Source organism: Ochotona curzoniae, unplaced genomic scaffold (genome assembly GCF_017591425.1).
Source record: "Ochotona curzoniae isolate NIBS_2020 unplaced genomic scaffold, NIBS_Ocur_1.0 scaffold_2587, whole genome shotgun sequence".
NCBI lineage: Eukaryota > Metazoa > Chordata > Mammalia > Lagomorpha > Ochotonidae > Ochotona > Ochotona curzoniae.
This window is the reverse complement of record NW_024467096.1, coordinates 16,913,451-16,940,023: the sequence shown is the minus strand read 5'-3', so window position 1 is coordinate 16,940,023 and position 26,573 is coordinate 16,913,451. Positions and strand designations below refer to the sequence as shown.

General features: G+C 45.0%; 1 protein-coding gene across 3 annotated transcripts in view; it reads left to right on the top strand.

Annotated features, from left to right (window-relative positions):
* The window catches only part of DGKG (diacylglycerol kinase gamma), a 155,564-nt gene extending 129,256 nt beyond the window's left edge, over nucleotides 1-26,308 (top strand). For all 3 annotated transcript variants that reach the window (XM_041002737.1, XM_041002736.1, XM_041002735.1), the window contains 3 exons: nucleotides 13,266-13,386; nucleotides 16,039-16,099; nucleotides 26,164-26,308. In XM_041002737.1, the coding sequence (XP_040858671.1) occupies nucleotides 13,266-13,386; nucleotides 16,039-16,099; nucleotides 26,164-26,262 (281 nt within the window). In that variant the 3' untranslated portion in view covers nucleotides 26,263-26,308. The remainder of the gene's footprint in view (nucleotides 1-13,265; nucleotides 13,387-16,038; nucleotides 16,100-26,163) is intronic.
* Nucleotides 26,309-26,573: the final 265 nt, after the last annotated feature.

The window sequence follows — 26,573 nt, the reverse complement described above, 5'->3', positions numbered from 1 at the left end:
ACTCATCTCTAGAAATTCAAATGAAGCGACTCTGTGCTTCCCCAACTTCTGATTGAAAAAGACTGGGCTCCTGATGGGCCTCCTCTCCCTCTTCCCACTGCTCCTCCTATGCTTCTTCTCCAGTTCTGGGAGGGGTTGGGGAGATGGAACTGAGCCTTGTGAAGCTGCTCAGCCTCTGCAGAGAGGGAAACTTGCTCACACAGGTTCAAGCTGGAGTTGAACTCCACATAATTCCTTCCTTGGAATGTTTGCTGCTCAAAATAGAACCGCAACACCAAGGAAACTCACTTTGCACATGTAGAAGAAGCATCTAGATCAGGCTGTCTAGCAGGACTAGACACTAGTTATTCCCTCTTCTGATGTCCTGTCTTGACCCCCAAACCAGTCCCTGTTGGATGGTAGCAATTCTTGGGTTCATTTAAGGTTGAACACCTGGTGAGATTCATCCCATAGTAGGGAGCCAGGCTGGCCACATACTCCTCACAGCCTGTACATTGGCATGTCTTTGGTTTGTTTCTATTTTGTGCAAGAAGTGTTTGTCTTAGTTTGGGTTGCTATAACAAAATCACTTTGACTGGGTGGCTTTCAGACAAAAATTTATTTTTCACAGTTCTGGAGAGTGACAGTCCAAGATCAAGATGCCAGGCAGTTGGGTTCCTCATGGCTTGCAGCTGAGCCTTTCTTGCTGCACATTCATGGGGAGAAATTTTAAGGCTATTGGGAAGACACTCATCCCATTCCTGAGGGCTCCACCCTCATGACTCCATTACCCTCCAGAACTCCATTCCCACTGAGGATGAGAACTGAAACTTATGAATGGGGGTAGGGTGTCCAACTTCAGCCATGACAACATTTAATCGACAGGATCAGTCAACATATGTATCTTGAACTGTTATTTACTGAATATCTCTTAGTGTGATTAGACTTTGCATATTAAATCGTTTAATCCTTTTTGTGTCTGAGGACATCAAGGCTCAGTGGAGTTAAGTGGCTGGGCTAAAAATCATGCAAATAGCATGCAGTAGAACCTGGACTTCAGGGCCTTAGCTGCTATAGAGAATACAAGAATGTGATATGGTACAGCCGTTAAGTAGTTTACAGTCTACTTGCCCATATGTAATACATACATATAGAAGAATCATGTTAATTTAACAGTAGCATAATCAGCGAGATGTTTCTACCTGAGCTTTTGAACCCCAGCACTGTACCATGCACCTACAAAGTGATCAATAAGTATTTGATGAATAGATAACATAGGATATGTGTGTGTGTTCTAGTCCTTAAAAATTGAAGGATTTTTTTAAAGATTTATTTTATTTTTATTGGGAAGTCAGATATACAGAGAGGGAGACAGAGAGGAAGATCTTCCATCCGATGATTCACTCCTCAAGTGACCATAATGGCCAGAGCTGTGCTGATGTGAAGTCAAGAGCCAGGAACTTCTTCCATGTCTCACATGTGGGTGCAGAGTCCCAAAGCTTTGGGCCGTCGTTGACTGCTTTCCCAGGCCACAGTCAAGGAGCTGGATGGGAAGTGGAGCTGCCGAGATTAGAACTGGCGCCCATATGGGATGCAAGGCGAGGACTTTAACCACTAGACTACCATGCCAGGCCCATAAGGATTTCATTTTTTATTTTATTTAAAATAAGTTAAAGAAAAAAATAGGGAGAGAGAGAGAGACAGAGAATCTTGCATCTACTGCTCACAGCAGCTAAGACTGGGCCAGGTCAAAGCTGGGAATGAGTAGCAGAAGTCCTAACAGTTGGGCCTTCTGCTGCTGCTTTTTCCAGGCCATTCACAGGGAGCTGGATGGGAACAGGTGACACAAACTGGCATCCACCTAGGTTGCAACCAGTAGTCTTACATGCAGCATCACAATGGTGGCTCTGATGGAAGGATTTTAAACAGTGGAGAGACAGGGAACATGGGATGTGCACTAGTGCCCAGAAATAAACAAAGCCCAAAAGACACAAACCCTTGAGTGATGTGTGCTGCCTTTCACTCCTAAGAGACGAGGCTTCTCAGCCAGGAGCAGGGACTGAGAAGCCCTAGCAGTTTGGATCAGAAACAGGGGAAGGTGCTGCAACACGGAGGCCAGGGATGAGGCTAATGCAGAACTCAGGCTCCAACTGTAAGGCCTCAATTTGGCCTGGAGGAAGAATGAACAGAAATCCACCACCATATAGGCAATTCCCCCCTCCTCTCAAATTACCCAAGAGGATCCCTGTTTCTCCACCCATGAGCTCAGCCTTCGCATGCCTGTCTTTACCCCTACACCTCTCCTCACTGCCAGGGGTCTCTGCTGGCAGCCAGATGCCTTAAACAGGGGTCCATGTCTCTCTCCACCTTCAGCATATGGATAGCACCCATCTCATCCCATTTTCATTTCAGTTCACCTAACATCTAACCCTAGATGCTATGAAAGTATTCTACATGACAATGTCTTAAGTCTCTGCTACTTCTTACTGTGGTTGCTGTTGTTACATCACAGTACCAAAGACAGGATAGCAACAAAGAGTGGAAGTGTGCTTCTCTTGGCTCTGGAGGATGGGAAGTAAAAGATTGAAGGACCACCTCCAGAAAGGGTCCTGGGGGAGAGTCCTCTCGCAGCATCCTCACAGCTGGAGGCATCACGTGGCAAGAAGAGAATGACAAAAGGGGCCAATCTGCCCTCCATGATACCCAACTCACTGTCCTGACATTGTCCTGCATAGTCACCAGTCTTCCATTCATGACGTTGGAGCCCCCATCTCTTAGGATTATTACAATGGCATTGAAATCTCAGTGTGAGTATTGCAGAAGACAAACATTCAAACCATAGCAACTTCTGAGAAAGACTTCATAAATATGCGAAGAGAGGGGAGAAGAGGGCCAGAGGAGCTAATGGGCCTGTCCAAGGCCGCATTGATCAGTGGATCTGGGACTGGAGCCCAAGTCCTGGTATTCCAAACAGAGGATTCTTTCCACACATGCCACCAGACCCATTCCTCCCTCTCCAATCCTGATCGCTCTTGATCCAGCAACTAGGAAGAATAAAAAAACAAAATTCTACCTCCACTCTCCTCCAACATGGTCTCTGCACAGTGGCTGTGCTTAACAGCATTCCCAAAGTGGAGATTGTTCTGGTCAGTGCAGTCCCTAACTCTGGCTAGGTCCCTTACAGAAGTTAGCTTGAGAGGAAAGTTTGAATCTAGTTGGCAACATCACTGATGTGCTGATTCTCTGCACAATACCTGAGTCGAAGGCTGAAGTTGAACTCTGCGTGAAGTGATGTCAGACAACCAGCCCCCAGACCCAGCACCCCTGTCACTAACATCCGTGGTCTCTAAGTCTTCCAGAAAGAATGTGACCAGACTCACCCTCCTGCCTTCTAGAATCCTGGCACTCCAAGGTGTTTTGTCTCTGCCATCGGTCCTTTGATCTGAGCCTTTTTTTCTTTTTAAACAGCCTGGCTCTGGTGTGAATTCCAGCCTTACCACCTTGCCCGTGTGATGCTAGGCAGATGGACTCCTCTCTCTATCTCAAGGATTATTATTACTTTTTTCATTCATTGAGAGAATTGTCTGTGTGTTCTAATGTGAGGATAGTGTTTCCTGATAAAGTATCCACAAGGATCAAAACAAACCCCTCCGTAATGCCTAGGTATGGTGCAGTCTGCCCACTGTGGTGCTCCTGGGGACCAGTGATTCAGTGTTGAGGCAGCACCTGTGCCCCGAGGCCCAGAGGTGCAGAGCTTAAGACACAGCACCTTCATGAGGGCCCTGGCTCACCCAGAGGATACAAGCCACACCAGAGCAGGACCCACAGCCTCTCAAGACATGGCAACAGTGGCTACTGGGTACCTACACCTGCTTGCTCTCTCGCTGTCCTGCATTCCTGCAGGGTTGCACACTGTGTTCTATCTTCTGCCCCAGGTAGGGACAGGCCAGGGCTGTTGTCCACCTGTTCTCCATCCAGTCAGTCAGGAGCTAGTGGGAAAAGCTCAGAGACTTTGGGGACAAAAAGTGACTGCCTCGCGAAGAGGGGAGACTGAGTCCCAGAGAGAGACAAGGACACAGCCAGAACAGAAACTGTAACTCTAGCCATGCCCTCTGAGAGCCATGGCTCTTAGCTACTGCTGCTTCTAACTCCATCCCAATAGCCTTGTCTAGTATTGGAGGCCACCAATGTCCTGTGGCCACCTTGATGCCCAATGAGACTCTGCAGAGGAGAAGCAATCTGCAAGCCAATGAATCTAGGACATGCACCAAAGAGGGGCCTCCCAGTAAGGCCAGGAGTGTCAGATCCACACCTTAAAGACCTCCAGAACCATGGGGCTTGGCTCAAGAACAAGACAGACAACTGAGTCATTGAAGAATTGTTTCTCTCTCTGTCATACATACATACACACACACACACACACACACACACACACACGCACGCACACACACACACACACACACACCCTACAGGGAGAAAAAAATGAGCTTATTTTCAGATAAAATCTGCATCCCTCCCAGTTTTAGAGTAAGAGGAATAGGACTAAGGATACTTCCTTTGTCAGGAGGGGCAGGTCATAGGGATATCTCCACCCTTAAGTCTCTCTGCTTTCCCCTTTCTCGCACTCTCCCTCCTCCTGTCCTTCCTCCATGGCCTCTTCCTTCTCTGGTTATATCAAAGACCATCTACAGAACCCTGCGTGCTCCTGCTCCCATGCAACTGAGACAGCTATCCCAGGACCTCCCTTCCTGAGAAACACACACTTGCCATAACAGCTACTGTTCTTGAGACCTGCTGTGCCCTGCTACCCCTTAGCCAGATTGGGCTGCTCTGGCAAACCCTACCGCAAACATGCCAAGAAGTGTCTGCATTTGCATGTTCCCAAGACTCCCAAGAAGTGAGCGATCACACAACAGGATTCACAGCCAAGCATGTCCAAAGCACATGCTCTTTGCTGCCTACCCTGCTGCAGGTGCATCTCTGCATTGGGCATAGCCATGTTCAGGAAAGAACCCCTTGCCACTGTTTGGCTGATAGGAGGCCCACTTCCTTTCTCCCCATGATTGTGTCAGGGTCCCAAGGGAGAGCATCAAGGGCAGTTCATGCTTCAGGTTAGTTATGGTCAGGGTACTGGAGGTCCTGGTGCTTAAAGGGGACAGATGGGAAGATGAGAGTACAGGGGTCCTGCTGGGCCAGCGAGCATAGTTTCCTTCTTTATTCATCTTTGGTGCTACGTGCAGGGAGCCTGCACAGCTTGCAGGGCACTCCAGATATCTTTTCAGGCTGCCGTGCTCCTGAGCTAGGTTTGAAGCATTTTGGATGATAGCAATGTTTCATCTACACCTATCCGTGTCTGTGGGAAGTATAAACAGTTGCTGGCTTTGTAGGCTTCAGGTGCTTGAGCCACCAGAAACACGTGGCCCATCCTCACGGAAGTTCGGAGGCAGGAGGGGGGGCTGCCTGCCACTTCCTTGGCAGCCAAATCTATAGAGAGGTCTGCCAGCTACTACTCACCTGTCTAGACTGCAGGGACTGAGCCTGGTCCCGCTGCAGGCAGAGCTGGACTTGGGTCCTTGCTGTCTGAGCCAGGAGAGAGGATCCCACGCCGCCTCTGTGCACACACACGTCAGCTTCTCAGCAACACAAGCATAAGAGATGATGCTGTTTACAAAACATTTCATAGTCTGCATCTCTTTTGTTCTCACACTCACCCAGGGAAGTGGGCTTTACTGTTATCCCTGAGATAAGCTCATATTTCAGGGTATGACTGTGTTTGGAGACAGAGCTGTTAAAGAGGTGACTATAGTAACACAGTATGTGACTGGTGTCCTTGTGACAGCAGGAAATGTGGGCATCCCAGCCTAGAGGAACAAACCAGTGAAGGTGGCCAGGAGAGAGGCCTCAGAGGGAACTTACCCTAATGGCACCGTGATCTTAGACTCCTAGTCATAGCAGCCTGAGCTGGTAACAAGGTCTCTGTTGTAGAAATGTGAAAATAACTCAGAGAGGACAAATGCCTCACCCTAATTGACACAGCAAGGAAGGCATGAGCCTCAGACAGCAGTAACTTAGTGATGTTTTCCAGGTTTTTCCTTCAGCTCTTGAAATCCAATTTGTCTTTCAAAGGACATTTATTAAATGACTCCATTCGTCTGGTTATCTTTTGTTACTATGACAAACTACTTGAGGCAGCTTAGTGAGTGAGAGAAAGGCTTTCTTTAGCTCACAGGTGTGGGGTTCAAAGTTCAAACAGCAGACACAGGCTTGGGCAGTAGTGATGGTGTGGAACACAAGCAACAAGGGTCACAGGTGAACCTGCAGCAGAGAGGGACTGGGTGGGCCAAACTCAGGCTGTATAACAACTCCTTGCAAGAACTACCTTCCCAGGGCATGCTCTCATTTTTTAAGCATCTTCCACTATGTCACACCTTCTAAAATGTGCCCAATCTTCCAGTAATACTACTTTGTGAGGCAAGCTTTGTTTTAAGATTTAGCTATTTTTATTTGAAAAACATATTTACAGAGACAAGACAAGACAGAGAGAGGGATCTTCCACCCACTGATTCGCTCCCCAGATGGCCACCACACCTGGAGCTGAGCCAGTCTGAAGCCAGAAACTAGGAGCTTCTTCCAGATCTCCCACTTGGGTGAAGGAACCAAAGTATTTCCTGTGATACTTCCTCAAACCATAAACAGGGAGCTGGGTTGGAAGTGAAGCAGCCAGTACTTGAACAGGGATGCTGGCACTTGCAGATGGAGTATTAACTTATTGAGCCACTACACCAACCCCATTGATGGAATTTGTGTTCATGTGAACCAGCACACCACTTAAGAATGGCCGGAAAAGTAATGTTTGAAGCTTGATGGAAACCAGGATGGGAGTCCTTGTTTGTGACATGGAGGTTAGGTGAATTAGTTCTTGGAAAACCTGTTTCCTGCTGTAGCCTCAATAAGTGGTTATTGCTATTATTTTTCATCATTATCCTTTCCCTTCTTTGGGCCAAACCTGTCAAAGTCTTTGGCACTAAAGCATCTCTCATCCAGTTCATTCAACGTTTATCAAGAGTCTTTTGTACACCAAAGGCTGGACTGGTTGCTAGGAATACAGAGAAGAAAAAACTATCTTCAACTCCTCTGCAGGTGGGAGTGTGCTCACTTCAGCAGTGCACATACTAAAGCAGTTGGAAGAGCAGTGCATTCAGAGGCTATTATTATTGGGGGACATCCACCAATCTGACTTCAGGACAAGGAACCAGCACCATTCCTGGGGCATCCCAGGGAGCTAACCAAGAGTTCTTGAAGCACACAGATTTTTGCACATTTAAGAACTTGGACATAGTCCCTTTGGCATCCAAGGACTGCTACAATGTCTGAAGAGGGGAAGCGAGCTTGGTAGATGAGTCCTTTAGCTTTAAGTGCTCAGCCAGCCTCTATCAATCTCTTCTGACCTCTTCTGACAGTGAGTAGAACCAAGAAAATGGAAGCAAGATGGAATTGCTGAATCAGGGAAATGACTGAAGAAGCAAAACAGAGACTGAGAGGGGCACCTATTAGGCTAGAGCTTATCTGAATCTCCAGTCCCGTATGGACCTTTAAAACTCTAGGAATACGGAGGATCCAAGAAAATAGTTTTGCCCTTATATTATCATTTGGGGACTCCTGTAAACAGTGGACAATAGGAACTTGGCAGGGAAGAGGAAAAAGGACAGTGAAGGCACCCACTCCATGCCAGGCACTCTCACATTCGCCTCTGCCACTTAAATCTCCTAACTGCACTTTGAAGTCAGTGTTACTCTTTGGAGTTTTCACTGAGAAAGCACCAGATCAAAGCAACCAGGAAGGAACTTGTGTATATTCTCTTCTACTTCAATTCCTGTGTATGTCTGAGGCAAACTCAAATGTATTTTAGAATCTTACAGGAGCTTGTCAGAACACACACTTCTGGGCCCCACCCTCACAGGGTCTGAAGGAGTTAAGTCTGGGGTGGAGCTCCAAGATTGGCTTTTCCCACCAGCTCCCAGGAGATGCTGCAACTTCTAGGCTGTGACTACACAGAGCAACCACTGCCTGGGGGCATGATCCATCTACCCAAGTACCCTAACCCAGCGGCTCCCAAACTGTGCTGCATTTTTGGAACCACCTGGGGAATTTTAAAAATAAATACTGACGCTGGCTTCTTCAGCCACACATTCTGACTTAGTTGGTCTAAGGTACAACCCAAACACCATAGCTATCACAGCTCATCAGGTTATTCTGAATCACTCAAGAACACTGACCTTGCCTCACTGTTCCTCGACTTAGCCCCGTCACCTCTGTTCACTTCAGTTGCCCACTCCTGGGTCCACAAGTGGAATGTGCCTTTGGCTAATGCTGCTCACGACACCACTGTACAGACCCCTCCCCCTCCTGTCCTAGGATACCGTTCCTAAACCTTGTCCAGTCTCCTCCCTGCCTTCTCCCTTCTCATCCAGTTCGTCACCTCCTTCCCTAGCGGTACAGGTTTTAGCATAGCCATCTTCTGCATACAACCAACAGCCATCTCCTTGTTCTTTCTTCGGCTCCATCTACTTTGGGCAGGTTTGAGGAGGGGCATCTCTATCAAACTGCAGGCATTGCAGTCCAGAGAGGTGGAGGCACTTGAATTGAGTATTGGTGGACAATTAAACAAGAGAGGACATTTCACAGATGGATAGCACATCCGTGAAGCCACACTGGAAGAAAACAGTAGGGTTTACCCAGGGAGCAAAGGGCTATTGTATGTGCTTGGAGCAGGAGACTATCCCTATTGGGACAAGAAGTAAAACTATAGAGGCAATCCCAGCCCTAGCAAAGACATTGATCATTTAATCAGGGAGCTTGAGTTTGTCTTCTTAGAGAGCAAATGATAAGTTTTTCGAAGGACTTGAAATTCCACCATTAATGCATACTTACAGAAAATAGGGAAAGCACAAATACTAAGTTACCTTTATTAATTCCCTAGAAGTTATCACTTAAAATTTTCCTAGGATTTCTTATTTTCTTTTATGCCCACTCTTGTGTAATTGATGGCATACACTATAAACAGGTTTGTACCCTGCTTCCATTCATTGACATTATCACCTAGGCACATTTAGTGTTACCAAAATTTTGCAAATGTTTTCATGGCAGAAAAAAAGAAACACTCACACACACACACACACGCACGCACACACACACACACCACTCCATCCTTGTTATTTAATTAATCATCCCCTATGGGTGGAAGTAGGAGGGGAACAGAGATTTCACTATTGTAGATGATGTCACAATATACATGTTTGGATGAACTTACATCTTGTCAATGATTTTTCAAGATAAATACCAAGAAATAAATTACAAAAGTCTAACACTCTTATTCTAATTGGCTACAGTTTTTCAAAACATTTCCTGCCGGTTGACATGATCTTTCTGAAAGGATGAATGTGTCATCATCTCCTCCCCAGCACTGGAGGTTGGGACTGGTGCCACTGTTGTTGTGGAGGAGATCTGATCCACTGGAGTCCTTAAAACTGTGTGCTAGAGGCTGAAACAATGGGTCTACACTGGCACTGCTCCTGTTTTCTTGCTGTTTATTCCTCACCTGTTCCCACATTCTCCTTTTTCCATTTTCACAATCTGATCCTTCTTTCATGGAGGGTGCATGTTAAGTGCTCTTTGCCCATGAGACACTGCACAAGCTTGGAATAGAGCAATGTAGAGAAGCCCAGCAATGGAGTTGCAACAAGCTTTACAAGCTTGCACCGGGCTGCACAGACCCTTCCTCCAGCTCTGGCCAAAAACAAAAGTTTTTGGACAGCAATCATCCTTAAGGAAAAGACAATGTATACTTTTTAATTTTCCAGTGAAATTGCCAACTAGGTTTATTGCCAAATGGTTTTTCCCTCTCCAACCACACACATGATCATTTCTTCTTAATCAAGCCAATCACCTTGGCATTCACCCTTCAGGATCTAACTCACATAGCTATGACACTTTCCTTTTGGGCCTTGGCCAATCAGAATCAGTCACCCAGACTTCCTCGACCCTGTGATCCAAGCACAGCTTTCTCTATACCTGCCTGCCTGTTTCGCTCTTGGCCAAAGGTCCTTCAAGAAAAAAACATTTTGTACCCCAGGTTTTCAACACAGTGCCACATGCAATGACTGCGGGGTGGTGGGGACGAGAGAGTGAGTGAGCGTCTGTTTTGCTAAGGTACATAGATGTTATGTCTTCAACACTGAAATCTCAAAGAGTGTAAAGACAAAATGCGGGTGACAGAAATTGCCAGAATCACACTCTGAGTCATTAGTGCCCACGTCTTGGATTCTGTGTTTGAAATGGTAATGGTTCCTCGGGCCCTGACACTAACTTGCATTCTGTTCTCTTTCATTTTCGTGCCAAATTCAATGTGTGCCTAAGGATCTCTGTGACAGAGGAAGCAAGGGGGATTAAATGATGCCAACATTTCCCAAGGTGTGTTCCAGAGAAAACTAGTAAGGGACTCTTTCAAAAAGTTCATGGAAAATACAATGAAAAGATCAGCTTATCTTCGTGTTAAAAATAATGTTTTTCAAAATCCACGTAGTTTTCCCAGCATACACATTTTTCACTAGCTTTTTGAAGATTACTCTCATATGGGAGGACTTCAGAAGCTTCACACCCAAATGCAATTACCTTCTAATTCTCTTTTCCCACAGACTTTTTGCTCTTGCCATAGGCTATGTATCAGTCTCATACAGGAGAAAAACTCAACTGTAAGGAAACACAGCAAAACGATTTATCTCAGGACTCATGGTAGGCATTCTGGGGAGTGGAAAGAAAGATTGGTTGGACAATTATAGAGAGATGGAAGGGCAGTGGGACCTTGCCTCAATAGTAACCAGGAGTTTCCACAGGCTTTTTACAAGGGGTCTTTGGAAGAAAGATTTAAGACTGATGACCAAAAGCACACAGAGTTCCCAGCCCCTACCCCCATCTCCTGAGCCACACATCTGTGGGCGCCCCTGCCCCCACTCTCCCACCCCTGCTGATGAGATCAGCCTTCATTACTTCTTTGCTGGAGCCAGGAAGCAAGGTAATGTGTGGGAAGTGATAGCTGCAAGGTAGCGTGTGGGAAGTGATAACAACTTTAGAGTTAAAGCCATTCAACGGGAAAATTTGTTAAAAGACCAAGACATTGTAAAGCTGAAACACTTGAGTCTCTTCAAGTCCCCTGCTTCTTAGAACATTTTGTCACCAGGGAATGTTTCAAGGAGGGAAAACACTGAACCATCACAGCACTGTCAGACACCCAAAAGCTGGTACAAAGAGCAGCATTTTCTAAGACATCTGTCTCTGCCACGAGAGAAAGCACTGGAAAGTTTTGCTTCTCTTTTCTTCTCCATTCCCCACCCTGACATAACTCTCCTCTCTCCTCCCCACCCCCCATCCACACCCTTGGATGCACTGTTTTCATTTCTCTCCCTCCTCCTCCACGTCCTCACTCCTCTTCTTGCTCCCCTTCTCCTGCCGGTTGATTTCTTGTGCTCCTCTTTCTCTTTCAGCCCACGTTGTTTGCACAGACACTATTAGAATGACACAGTAGGCCAAGACTATCCAATGGTTATTCAACCCTCTTTGGTAAGAAGGGAACTAATTAAGTGACTAGAGATCTTAGACATTCATGGTTTATTAGGTCCATACTCCTTCAGAGAGCCTGGAGCCTTTTCCTAAACAAACATTACCCTTTTATGGCTTCTTGTTCCGAGTCCAAATTAGACAGAGGGCACAGGGAGACAGCATGTTTACATGGCCCTGAAGACAGGAGTTGTGAAGAATGCAGTAGAGGTAGACACGGAGAGCCACGTGTCTATCACAGACACTAACGTGCTTTGCCTGTCGGCCGCCAGCCAAAATCCATGGGTGTCTTCAGTGTCATCAGTAGTAGCTTGGACTGTAGAGTTGTTGACACATGTGTGGGCAGCCCGAGGGCTTGTTTAACTGTGTTCTTTAGAAATACATTCATCAAGAGAGTGCTTTTGAGCAAGAGTTAGCCTTACCAACAAAAGAGTAAAAGACAAATCCAAATACCACCTGACCAGTCTTAACAAACACTGTTACGGTGTACCAGGAGACACTCTGGAAGACAGAAGCCATCTGTTAAATAAACAAAAGCATGAACATAGATGTGGTTTTTCCAGTCCTTGGATAGTCATAGAATGGTAGTGATTAGCTCTAGTCTTTCAAGGGGACAAGAAAAGGTACTTTTGAGTCGGCAAAGAAATGAAGCTAGCTTAAAATGATTCTGCTCTTGTTTTAAATAAGTACAAGTCATGCTGTGAAAATGAGTAGTGGGCACCACATTAGATGTTAATCTCGCCATTGGTTTCATAAGAAATCAGGAGGCAAAAGCCAAGGTTCAGGAACTCTGAAAAACAAAAACCTTTCAAGTTCTGAATTAGAAATGAGTGCCTTGCAGGTGGCTGTCCACTGTGAGTAACTCTGAGCCCAACACTCCTAATTTCTGCCCACTCTTCTTCCACTGTGGAGCCATAGAGCCCTGTACAAGTGGTTGTGATCAAGCATCTGACATCCTGTAAGAGCTTCTGAGGATGTCTAAGAAGGTGGGTTCATCAATGACTTACCACAGCCAAAACTCAGGTTCATTAACAATCAGCCATTGTCAGTCAGACCAAGAAGGTTACCCAGATACTCTGAAACTTGGTTACAGCTAGAACAGCTGCCTTCAATGTTCGCTCCTAATCCAGCCCTAAACTTATGTGCCTTGAACTGCACTTAGAGGTTGAAAATAATTTATGAAATTTATGTGACTCTGGGGGCTGGCCTGGCGTACAGTGAGTTAAGCCACAGCACGTGTCACCAGCATTACGTGCCTGAGAGAAAGCTTCAGGAAGGATGGCCCAAGTACATGAGAGATCCAGATGGAGTTCCTAGCTTCTAGCTGTTGTGGCCGTTTAGGGAGCAAGCCAGCAGGTAGAAGGTTTCTCTCTATGTTTCCCTCTCTGTCACTCTGACTTACAAATAAATAAATAACTCTTTAAAAAAAAAAAAAAGAAAGATGTTCACATTACTCTACATTTGGAGAGGCCTCTGATACATCAGCCTATTCCTTGGGTGTGTATGAATGAAGCTGGGTTTTAGTTCAGGTCCTGAGGTATGGTGAAATCCCTTGTTCAAGGGGAGCATGGAGGAGCCATTTGTTGGCTTCCCTGGGACCAACCCTTCCAGCAGGAATCAGCCTGAGGAACAGAAAGGCCTGACTGTGCTGCTTTTGCTATCTCCCTCTGCAGACCTGAGTGACCAGCTGCTGGAAGTGGTGGGGCTGGAGGGAGCCATGGAGATGGGACAGATCTACACTGGCCTAAAGAGTGCAGGCAGGAGACTGGCACAGTGCTCCTCCGTCACCATCAGGTACGCCTCCTCAGGACCCAGCAGCCCCTGCACCCTTGCACCTCTCCAAACATTCCTGCAGCTGACAACTGAGAAGCTGTCTTTGGCTTTCGGGGGGAGGGTGAGTGGAGGGCAGGTGCCTGATGACGCCTGGAAGCCATGTCTTGTAGACCATGTCCCAAACAGAACATGACATCAGCAGGTGGGTCCAGCTCAGCCTGCTCCTGACCTCTTAAAACAACCTGGCGAAGCAGGTTGTATAACATTATGAGCTCCAAAAAACTTTGTTTTTCAATCCCCCAGAAATGTTTTTCATTGAATTTATCATTAACTGTCCTCTGGGTCACGGGGGCACACTCTGAAAAAAGCAGGTGTGCTGCTCTGTTCTTTCTTGGGTAGTGGCCTTGGAGGTGCTATTCCCTATGTGTCCTTATTTTCTAAGCAATCAGTATCAGCAGAAATGCCACACATGAGACGGAGAGTGCCTCGGGGTACGACCACACAGTTCAGCCACAGCCAGCTCCTGGAATGGGAAGGTCTGGTGGATGGGATCCCTCTCATTCCAGGGGTCTTTATTGAATCTATTGCCTTTTTGTCTAAGATGCTTCCACACCTAAGCATAGCAGAAGTCTTCATTTCTTTCCTTTTTCATTCAGTTGCTACAGATCAACTGCTTGCATTCCTTGGGGGTAGCAGTTGAGTGGGGGTGGTTCTCCTAGAGGGGATCCTGGCATGCAGCCTTCCTGAGATATTTGACCACCGAATCCTTTTCTCCCAGAACCTTCTGGGCAAGTATCCAATTCTATTTGGCATCCTTCTAAAAAATCTCCACAGCTCTTTTCTGGGGATCACTTAACTGAAAGTGTATGATTTTCTATTTTTTTTTAAGATTTATTTTATTTTTATTTGAAAGGCAGAGGTACAGAGAGAAAGAAGAGACAGAGGTCTTCCATCTGTTGGTTCACTTCCCAAAAGGCCTCAATGGCCAGAGCTGAGCCAATCTGAAACTGGGAGCTGGGAGTATCTTCCAGGTTTCCATGTGGGTTCAGGTGCCCAAGTATCTGAGCCATCCTCCACTGCTTTCCCAGGCCATAAGTACGGAGCTGGATTGGAAGTGGGGCATCTGGGACTTGAACAGGTGCCTACATGCCAGTGCCAAAGGCAGAAATTTAGCTTGCTGTGCCACAGTGCCAGTCTTTGTGCATACCTTCCTTTATCTACTTTGTCTTTGCTATTCCCCAAAGCTTTGCTCCTTTCTGTTTCTGAACTGTCTTGGTTCAGGACCCCTGTTACCTGGTTAGTCTCTCTAGCCTTGTTCATTCTGCAGGACCCCGTGGAGAGTAGGTGCAGTTCATCACATCTAAGCCATTAGTGAGGTGGGTCACAGAGAACAGAACATCTGCTCTCTGAAGTGTGGAAAAGCCTGTGAGAGGATGGGGTAACAGGAGACTCTTCAGAATCAGGTCTACTTCCAGACAGAATGGACAGCATGAGTCAGGAGCCCATCCTCCTGGGCATTCCCAGAAACTGTCCTCAATCCCAGGAATCAAAATCCCACTCTAACCTTCTAAAAACAGTCTTATTATTAAATATCCTTGGGGCCAGCATTGTGGCATAGTAGATTAAGCTATGATGCGATTATCCCATCTGGATGCTGATTCATGCTTCTGCTGCTCCACTTCTGATTCAATTCCCTGCTACTGCACCTGGGAAAGCATCAGAAGGTATCCCAAGTACTTGGGCTCCTGTTCCCACATGGCAGACCCAGATGAAGCTCCTGGCTTTACCTTGACCTAGCCCTAGCTTAACAGCATTTGGGAAGTGAACCAGTGAATGGAAGATCTCTCTCTCTCTTTCTATCTCTCTCTCTCTATCTCTCTCTCTCTCGGTTTCTCTCTGTAACTCTGCCTTTCAAATAAATTAATCATTGAAAAAGAAAGAGGAAAAATCTTTTCAGGGTCGGTTAGCAAAGCAAATTCCCAAACCCAGATGAGAACATCCTACCCACTGGGTGGGACCTGCTCCTTAATTGCCCAGCCTAGAGGGCTGCTGGAGGCAAAGTGGTAGGAATTCCCAACACTTCTAGGAATGGATGTCAGAGGATCCCTTCTCTCCCACTTCAGAATCCAGATGGCAGCAGAGGCCTGTCTCAGGCCAGAAGGTCACATTATCTCCTCTGCTCCCAGAGAGGGAAACGTCCTGGATGGACCCTCTTCCCGTTAACCCAGGTGCACAGCCCACACAACCGCAGAGGGTACTGTGTGCAGGACACACTCAGGCCTGAGCCATGCCTAGGGTGGGCTGAGATGCTACCTCATAGGCATGATGCAATCTCTCATTCAGAGAAGCACTGAGGGGAACCGTGGGCACTGCCACAGGCCCCTGGGGCTGATTGGCTGAAAGCTGCCACACCTGCTGGCTTTTGTGCCCTGACTGGCTGTGAGCTCTGATCATGTTGCCCAGAGTGCCTCTGCAAATCCCAAGGTCCCAGAATCGGACCACTGCTTATGAAAACGCAGATGCCAAGGCCAGCTCCAGGTATGCCGAGTTGAAATCTATTCTCAGCACATGTCCCCAGTCCTCCCCAGGTGGTTGGGAAATGCGTTTCCCTGATTGCCACTTGCCCTCTGTGTGAGCTCACTGTGTCCTCTCACTGTGTTCTCGGGGTTCCAGGACTAACAAGCTGCTGCCGATGCAAGTAGATGGGGAGCCGTGGATGCAGCCCTGTTGCACGGTGAGTTTTGCCCATATTTGTTTTGCAGCTCGGCGGGGCAAACTGACTTGGTAGGAAATCATGGAGTCTCAGAGCCACAGAGGGGATGGTGGCCCATCACCCAAGGCAGCCCCTCCTTCCCTGTGTGCACCATCCATACAGCCCCCTGCCAGTCTTCGCTGAATCCCTACTGTATGCCTGGCACTGCAGGGTGCCCACTACAACACGGGAAGACCCAGTCCCATCTTCCATGAACCCTCTGCTTTCATCAGTGAATTCATCTGCCACATCCTTGAGCACCCCGACTTGAATCCTGCATGGCTAGAGACACACAGAACACACGCCTTTCAGATGTCCTAGGAGTTACAATGTAGAAACCCTATCAATACAACGAAAAACAGAAAGCCAGTGACAAACCAATATTTGAGTGTTTTTGAAGATGAAAGAGTTTCAGATGAAATGTATCAATACTGACAAAATAGCATATGAGCTAAGGTGCCCTATTAAGAGACCAATACTTTCATCTTGAGTTAAAAATTAAAATTCATGGTTGGTGCTGTGGGCTAAACCACATCTCTTATCGGAGTATCTGGGCTTGAGTCCCACCTCCACTTCCCAATAATGTATGCCCTGGGAGGCCACAGGTGATGGCTCAAGTGCTTGGCTCTCTGCCACCCACACGGAAGACTGAATGGCAGTTTCTGGCTCGGCTTCAGCCTGGTCCTACCCTAGCTGTTGCAGACACTTAAGAAATAAATGAATATATAGAATATCTCTTTCTATCACTTGACATTTCACATAAATAAATGAACTTTTAAAAATCAATATCAAAATATATTCTTAAGAAACTAATCAAAATACATAACGTTATGTTCGTTGTCGTTAAGTATAGAGCAATTGGGATATGATAAAGTTAACTATTTTAATTTTAGGCAGACCAACATTCTAACATGCCAAAAGTATAAAGTAGAAATGAGATCACTTTGTATTTGATAAAAGAAAAAACATTTAATTTTGAGATGCAGTTATCATAAAATTCCAGGTATTTAACAGAATTTCAGATATCTTACAGAATCAAAATCCATATACTCTGAGAAAAAAAATAGACAAAGTTGACAAAAAGACAATTACTGAAGTGTCTTTTTCTTAAAGATTTATTTTTATTATTTTTTTATTGGAAAGGCGGATATACAGAGAGGAGAGACAGAGAGGAAGATCTTCCGTCCAATGATTCACTCCCCAAGTGAGTGCAACGGCAGATACTATGCCAATCCGAAGCCAGGAGCCTCTTCCGGGTCTCCCACGCGGGTGCAGTGTCCCAAAGCTTTGGGCTGTCCTCTACTGCTCTCCCGGGCCACAGGCAGGGAGCTGGCAGGGAAGTGGGGCTACCGGGATAGAACCAGTGCCCATATGGGATCCCGGGCATGCAAGGTGAGGACCTTAACCACTTGCGCCACCGCGCTGGGCCCTACTGAAGTGTTTTTAAGAAACTTGTTTCCTCTTGGCCTGGTCTTGGCATTGCATGTGCTGGGATCCCATTGGGCACCAGTTCATAACCATGCCTTTGCACTTCCAATGGCCTAAAGCCTTGGAACCCTGCACCAATCTGGAAGACAACTCTATAACCTATAAGCAAATTAAATTAAAAATATTTTTATGGATTCATAACATATTTATTTTAAAAAGATGGGCCCGGCACGGTGGCGCAAGTGGTTAAGGTCCTCGCCTGGCACGCCCGGGATCCCATATGGGCGCCGGTTCTAGTCCCGGCAGCCCTGCTTCCCTTCCAGCTCCCTGCCTGTGGCCTGGGAAAGCAGTCGAGGGCGGCCCAAAGCTTTGGGACCCTGCACCCGCGTGGGAGACCCGGAGGAGGCTCCTGGCTTCGGACCGGCATAGTATCGGCCCGTCGCGCTCACTTGGGGAGTGAATCATCGGACGGAAGATCTTCCTCTCTGTCTCTCCTCTCTGTATATCCGCCTTTCCAATGAAAAAATAATAATAAAAATAAATCTTTAAAAAAAAAAAGATCATAAGCTAGCTTTGTAAGGAAAAAGCTCTATAAAATTCTTGAAGCAGAAATTATAAAGGTCATTTTTTCTACTACTATGAGGCAAGAGCACTAGCAATTACTAACAGAAGATTAAATGCATAAGTAGAGATCCAGTGACTTGGAGACTTAATGATTCTGCTAAGAAGAGACAGATCCAAAAGGAAATGAAAACCACTGGTTTTGATTAGTCTTTTTTTTTTTCTTACTCTAATGAAATATTTCAGGAAGACTAATATTATTTAAAAGAGAGAGAGGTTTATTTAACTACAGTTCTGGAGGGTGCAAAGTCAAGATTGCATGGGGACCCTTTCATTTGACCTCTGGTGAGGGTCTGGTGGCAGATGATGTCTCAAAAGGAGAAATATGTGAAGCAGGAAGAGATTCTATCTCAAAAGAGAAAGTCCCTATTCTTTCTAAGGGTGTGACCTAATGACATCCCAGAAGGCCTCACCTGTTAGAGGTTCCATACCACCTGCCAGCATCAGCACCTAACGGCCACACCTCCATCACATGGGCCTTTGAGGGACACACTCAACACTGCCAATCTGCAGTAACCACCATCTCCAATCAATAAAAGCTACAATAGAAGGAAGGCTCCACTTCAAAACTTACAGACTAGACCCCAAACTGTATTTGGAAGTAAATCCAAACAAAGCCTTATATGCTTCTATTATGTAAGAAGGGGAAAATGTAATTAATAATTTCAATATTAGATAAGTATAGTAGAAGAAAGGCATAAGGATAAAGTTAATAAAGAGGAAAGCAGGCAATTTAAAAATAGGGAAACTTAGAACTCATTATTGAAAGGTGTCAAAATTTGAAAACCTAAGTTTTAAAAGAGAAAAAAGCTGGCCAGCATTGTGCCATAGTAAGTAAAGCCTCCACGTTTGATGCCAACAGCATCCCATATGGACATCAATTTGTATCCCAGCTGTTCCATTTTCAATCCAACTCCCTGCTAATGGCCCAGGAAAAGCAGTAGAAGATGGTCTGTGCAGGAGACCTTGATGAGGCACCTGACCCAACTCCCATGGTTGCAGTTTTAGCTCTTCCTTGCTCTGTAACTCTGATTTTCAAACACATACATACATAAATCTTTTAAGCAAGATAGCAATACAGAAACAGAAATCAGATACATTAAAATGCAAAACAAGTAATATGAAATGAGGCAATATAAATATGAATATTAAAAATTATCATAAGATATTAGAATAAGTATAAAGGCACAATTTAATGATAAGACTACATTATAATTTCTGGATTCTAATAAATTAGAGCATCTCAAGGAAAGGAGTAAAAATCCTGGAAACTATTAATTGAATAGAGAATACTTTCAAAATATTACATACATGAGCTTAAAGCAAATGGTGTTACTTGTGAGTTCTTTACTATTAGGAAATAATTATTTAAGTATACTATTCCATAATATAGACAAAGACAGAATCTGCACAGTCCATCTTGTGATACAGAGACAAGTTAAAAAAAATCCTAACCAAAATTACATTTAAAAATTGAAAACTGTAGCTTGGCCTCAAATATGAATATGACATAAAAGTTCTAATTAAAGCACTGGTAGACAGTTTAATATGTAAAAAAATCACTTCTCAGAGCATAACAGAGAAATTAAAGGAAATCTAATATTAATTTTGACAGAAAACTTACATGATAATATAAATAGATGAACTAAAGGTATTTATATTCACCATTTCTGAATTTTAAACATAACTGCCCTCCAGAGGAAGTGGATATTTAATCTAATGGTTAAAACACCTGTGTCTCAGATGGGATTGCTTGGCTTGATTCTCAGCTCCTACTGCTGATTCTGACTTCCTGCTAGTGTGGACCCTGGGAGGCAGAAAGTGAGCATGCAAGTTACTAAGTCTCTTCCACCCACGGGAGCGACCTGGGTTATATACCCGGTCCCTAGCCCAGCCCCAGCCATTGCGAGAATTTGGGGAGTGAACCAGGAGGTCTCCCTCTCTCTGTGTCCCAAATAAATGATAAACATTTAAAGACCTTTTAAAATATACACTCCCTAGAAAACTAAGACCAGAAAGGTATACTCTCAAAATAACTAATATTTTACCTAATACTAGAACATTTTTAAAAATTATTATTAACATCACAGACAAGATATGTGTGCTCACATTATTCGCAAATCATAACCAATGCAATATATGGGCGGGTGGGCATGCAATAGCTATCTCAGAGAGAAAGCTAGCTCCTGTATGGTATATAAGACAGAGCTGTTAGAATCCAGCAGAACAAAAAAATACTTAACCATGCAGTCACAGTGGACAAGTCGCAGAAACTCCGCAGACTGGTATGCCTACAAAACCATATTTTATACTAAAGTAGAAAAAAGAAGGAAAGATTTTCAAATTAGAATCGAGCGAGTGGGCATTTGCGCACTGCTAAAGAAAAACACTGCTCGGGATACCCACCTCAGAGTGCCTAAGTTCCAGTCCTGGCTGGGCTCCCAACTCCAGCTTCCTCTGAGCGTGCACTGTGAGAGGCAGCAGGTGAGGGATCAAGGTCCTGAGTTCCTGGGAAACCCAGACCAAGTTCCTGGCTCCTGATTTTGTCTGGCTTAGCGTGGCAGCTGTTGCAGGCATCTGGGGAGTGAACCAGTTGGTTGAAATGCTTGCAATCCTTCTCTTTCTCTCCTTTCCTTTTCTTCCCATTTCCTCAAATAACTAAAATAAATTTTAAAATTGATTTAAATCTGTTCTATTAATGATCACCAAAAAACAAAACAAAACAAAACAAAACAAAACAAAAAACCCTCCTGGGGCCAGCATAATGGCTTAGCTGGCTAATCTGCCTACAAGTGCCAGCATCCCATATGGACACTGGTTTGTGTCCTGGCTTCCAATCCAGCTCCCTGCTTGTGGTCTAGGAAGGCAGCAGAGGATGGCTCAAAGCCTTGGGCCCCTGCACCCATGTGGGATACCCAGAGGCAGCTCCTGGTCCCTGGGTTTAGACTGGCTCAGTTCTGGCTGTTGCAGCCATTTGGGGAGTAAACTAATGGATGAAAGATCTTTCTCTCTCTGGCTTTCCTTCTCTTCATAAGTCTGCCTTTCCAATAAAAATAACTAAATCTTAAAAAAAAATCAGTGGAAAAGTCAATGCTGTTTTACTTACCAACTGGCACAGTGTACTTTGTTTTAAGATAAAATTTGTTGCTGTCAAGGGTGTGATTGAGCACACTCATACCATGAGGCAAGAGTTAAAAATGGTAAAGCCATACTGGTAAACATCTGGAGTTGAGTATCAGGAACCATTACAAAGAACAGGCATTTAGCCGAGTAGTTAAGACACCGGTTCCTGTAGCAGAGGACCGGGTTTGTGACCCAGAACCAAATCCCAACTCCAACTTGTTGTTAATGTAGACCATGGGAAGTAGTGGTACTGGTTGAAGCAACTGGACTGCTGAGTTGGTGACACCCACATAGGGGGCCTGGGTTGAGCTCCTGCCTCCCAGTTGCAGCACAGCTCAGCCCTGGCCAGGTCCCTGCCAAGGAGAGAGCGTCTGAGGAGTGAATCAGCAGATAGAAGCTTTCTCCATCTGCCTCTGGATCTCTGCTTCTTAAATAAATAAATAAATAAATAAATAAATAAATAAATAGGTTTTAAAAAAAAAACAGAGCTAGTACAAATATTTATATTGATCCAGTTTATTTCCTTTTCCCCTTAAACATTGTTTATTCACTTCTTGGAACTGATTCTAAGTAAAATATAGATTATCAGAAGTTCAGAGATTGATGTATAAGAATATCAATTTCTATATTAGTCATCATAGCAAAAAACCTGGAAATTACCTAAAATTCAACACTTAGGGAATGGGTAAAATAAGTTATGCTAAAATCATCAAATGGAATCATTTCCTACCATTGAAAAATCATATTTAATAAATATTTAATGACATCAGATGTGCTTGCAAAATAATGCTAAATGAAAACAGCAGATTGAGAAGCTGATTTAAATTTTATTTAGAACATGTAAGCATAAAAACAAACCAAAAGTAACATATGAGAAAGTGAACAGCTATTACCTCTATGTGATTTTTAAATTTTTCTCAGATTTTCTAAATTCTTACAAATGTGCAATATGTAGATTAAAATGTATGTTTATCAGGAGAACGTGTCTCCTGCTCACAGTGCTGTAAGGTGGTCTCTGGTGTTTCTCTACCACAGGTAAGTGGCATCATTGGAGTCTTGAGATTCAGAATCTCCCAGAGTTACTCAATAGTAGAATCTCACAGTTGAAGGTGATCCTGCACATCTAGTCCAGTGATTCCTAACCTTGAATATTCAGCTGAGAGCCAGGGTTGGACCAGGCCCCTGGGTTTCCCACTCAGCACGCCAACACTAGGGGCTTAGTAGCAATGCTAAGGTGCTGGTGCTGCTGCAAGGGTCCAGGGCCCACGCTGAGAGAAGTACTGACTATTTCAACTTCCTGATGTATCAGTAAATCCTGTACTTCAATCCCTCACAAAACCTGACTGTCCAGCCCTGTTTGCAGGCCTCTGAGGACAAGAAACACTCTCAGGAGCCAGGCCCTTCTAAGAATCCAGAGAAGACAGACATAGCAGAGTCCCAAACCACGGGCTCACTCTGCCATCCTGCTCCAGGGCTGTTGGAAGCAGCAACAGCTCCTTAACTTCTTCATATGTCACAGAGACGATTTCTGACTGTGCCCTTCTACAAGTCTGCAGCTGAAATGAGAACTACCTTGGACACATTCTCCACTTGGTTTGGGGAGGAGCTCGTAGTTACTGGCTGCTTTTTAGGCAGAATCTCAAAATCATTTACCTGAATCTCAAAATCATTTAGGTAGAGGTTGCCTCAGGTTTTTTCATCCCTTGCAGTAATGGGAATGTGTTGATTTGCAGAAAATGCCCTCCTCCAAACGAAATCAGCCCGTTTCACTAGTCAGGTTTACAACTGGGCTAATTGCAGAAACGGAAAGAGAGAACACCTTCCCTTCACAAGTTCACTCCCCAAATGCCCACAGAAGGCCGGGCTCTGCAAGGTGCAAGCTGGGAACCAAGAACTCAATCCAGATCTCCAAGTGAGTGGCAGAAAGCCAATACTTGAGACATCATTGGCCTGCATTAGCAGTCACAGAGTTGGCAGCCAGAACCAAGTTTTAAACTCAAATTGTCTGCTATAGGACAAAGCATCTTAACTTGGCCAATCACCTCACAAATATTATCCTGTTTTCAAGGGGAAACCATACAGTAGTTCTATGGATTTTGAACTACCACGTAAGAATCTATTATATCAATTCTTTCTGTAATAGAGCAGAAAATTGAACATGCAGCAATGTCCTTAGTGCTTGTTAAGAGTTGTGAATTTTATGAATGATTTTTAAGAAAATCATGGAGACTTCAGGGATCTTCCTTGCCTGCCCAGTTATCAGAGATGTTCTGGCATGCTCTTTCCCTCAGGGGCTAACCAGGTGATTTTAGCCAATACCAGTGCCTCCTAAAGTGGGATCCTAACTGTTTTACTCAATAATCCTTCCAAGTTGGGGATAAAGGGCGAGCATCTCTTTGATGTGAAATGAGGATATGATCTCATGCTTCTCTCAGTTATCTGTAGTAACAGAATCCGCAAAGCTGACCAAAATGTCATGTGACTCAGCAACTCCAAACACATTACCCCATCAAGACCTTGGTCAAAACTGCTGAAAAAACAAATAAGATGGATTTGAATTTCACTTCCTCCTCCTAGCCCTGGAGGTACTGCCAAAAGATTTCCCACATTTCATTGGGGGAAGAAAAAAAAGAGAAGCAAGGGTCTTCCGTCATCTCACAAAGCATAGGAGGCAGGCATTTGGTCTAGTAGTAAAGAGGTCCACATCTCATATCAGAGTGCTTGGGTTCAAAGCCTGCATTTGGCCTGATTCCAGCTTCCTGCAAGTACAGACCTGGGGAGGCAACAATGATGGTTCAAGTCCTTGGATCCTTGCCAATCATGTGGGTGACCTGGATTGAGTTCCTGGCTCCTGGCTTCTACCCACCCTGACCTGGCTGTTGCTGGCATTTGGAGAGAGCTAATTACTGAGTGAGACTATCTCTCTCTCTCTCTCTCTTTGCCTATAAATAAATAAACAAATAATTTTACATATGGACTCTCAGTGCAAACTGTAGGCTCTTGAATGCCTATCTCCACTGCCAGGATGCACTCTGTCGCTACTTCCATGGCATGGACTCTGAACAGGCACTGTGCTGGCTCCGGGAGTGCCCAGATGTGCAACCTGAAGTGTTTTCCCTCAGGAGTAAGAGAAGGCTTCCCATGTGGGAGTGAATCAGAGCATGCTCAAGTGTGTGCACAGACACGTGTCATCACAGTCCCCTGTCTTTGTCTCACCCCATGAATTCTGGAGTAAACATAGTGGTCATAGGAAGGGGACGCGCAGCACAAAATAATGCTTTGTGTGTTCTTGGTTTGTGCTTCTGATACCTGCGACATAAATAAACAGATAAATGTCACTCCCCTTCTAGGTCTCTGGTCTGGCAGAAGCCAACACAGGGCTCATTTCTGCCATTGGGCCATGTTTTCCATTTCCTGCAGCCTTCTAACTGCAACTCTGGCATACAGTAGCACCTCTTGGCCAGCACCTCCAAGCTTGCCCTGACAACAGCTATTGAAATTTCCCTCAAACTCCTTGTTATCATGATTTTTCCAACTTAAAAGACTGTCTTCACTTTTAGCATGATTCTTTATCACTTCTCATGAAACCACTCTTGCCCACGAATCCTCTACTCAGCAGCTTCTCTTTCTATTTTCACCAACATATTCCCTTCCCTTCCTTCCCATCTTACCTGTTCCCATCAGATTTGTCCTACTCCTTACCTAACTTCTTTTGGACATCATTTGGTTTACCCTACATTAGTTTAAACATTTTCATGAATCACTGTGAAGAGTTCTTCTGTTGTTCTCTGTGATCATGCCATCATCTCCAAAAATGTGCTAAAAACCAGAAAAATGGGTTCAGAGATTCTGGATTTTTTTTTTTTTACATCTGTCTCTCTGTTTCCCCTCTGATGTAATTAGTCTTTAGCTAACCACTGCTTTTCATTTTGCAGTTCACAATGAGTTGTCGTTGACAGTCTATCATTTGTTCTCTTTGAGAAGTTAAGACAAATGTTATCATGCTAATTTTAGACTCCCCAAAATTTTGTAGAAAAAAAGGAGGAGTTCTGAAACTCAAACTCTGGTCTTTGGAGACTCAGATCCAGGTCTTTTGATTCCTAAATGCCTTCTGTTCCCACATTACCTTCCTGTACTGAACACAGGCACACCTGCCACCCTGGATACATTTTGTGGACAGACTGATAATGTGGATGACTAAGGTGACAGTGTCACAAAGTTATATTCAAACGGGGTTTAAGCATATTGAAGCCGTTGCCTAGGGAAAAGGTGGTGAAGAGAGGCACAAATGAGAATTGGCTTAAAGTTTATAAGAAAAAAAAAAAACATTTAGAAACCACATGTATACTTATATAGATGTATGTATGTATATGTCTACGTTCTTCTAGAAGAGCATAGGGTCCTCCTGAAATGCTAGTAAGAAAACAGGAGCAGCAGAGGCTGGAATCCCAAGAAACCAGCTGCTCTGTCTCTCTGTGTCCACTTAGGCTAACCTGAGAACTGAGAGAGCATCGGGCTCCCTTTCCCTGCCCCATTCTTCGGAGGGGTTGAATGAGAAGGTCCCTGAGGTCTCTCCTCCGGCTGTGACATTCTGAGTCTATGAATAGCAAGGACACAAGACAGGTGCGAGGGGCTCACCACCCGTGGGAAGCTCACACCTGTCTCTCCCCAGTGTTTCCGCCCCTCACTTCTAGCAGTGCCAACCTCCAGGCCCAGTCAGGGTCCAGTTGCCAGTTCGGTAGCCTTTCAAGGACAGCTGTTTTGCACAGGGTTCCTTCCAGGCCCAAGCCTTCTTTCCTCACTTTGCAACTCACTTTCCCTTAGGCTACTGAGATTTGCATACCACTAATTCACTTCTGCATTTCTGCTTTTAGATTAAAATTACGCACAAGAACCAAGCACCCATGATGATGGGGCCTCCCCAGAAGAGCAGCTTCTTTTCTCTGAGAAGGAAGAGTCGCTCCAAAGACTAATCCGTATGCCAGATGCCAGCTAATCCGGGAGGAAAAAAAAGTAACTGTAATTAAACACACACACACACACACACACACACACACACACACACACACACACACAATCCATTGGAAGTAAAGCCACCCTGCAGGAAGAAAACGTCACCTTACCATGCATTCTACATATTTTAATTGTGGATGTGCCATTGCCAATAGAACTTTTTGAGTGGACTCCCAGGGCGTGGCTGGCTTATGCAGCCGCTTCCACATTCCTACAGACCTTGAATCAACGCTCTGAAACTGAAGAGGAAGTCTCCCTTGCCTTCTGCCAG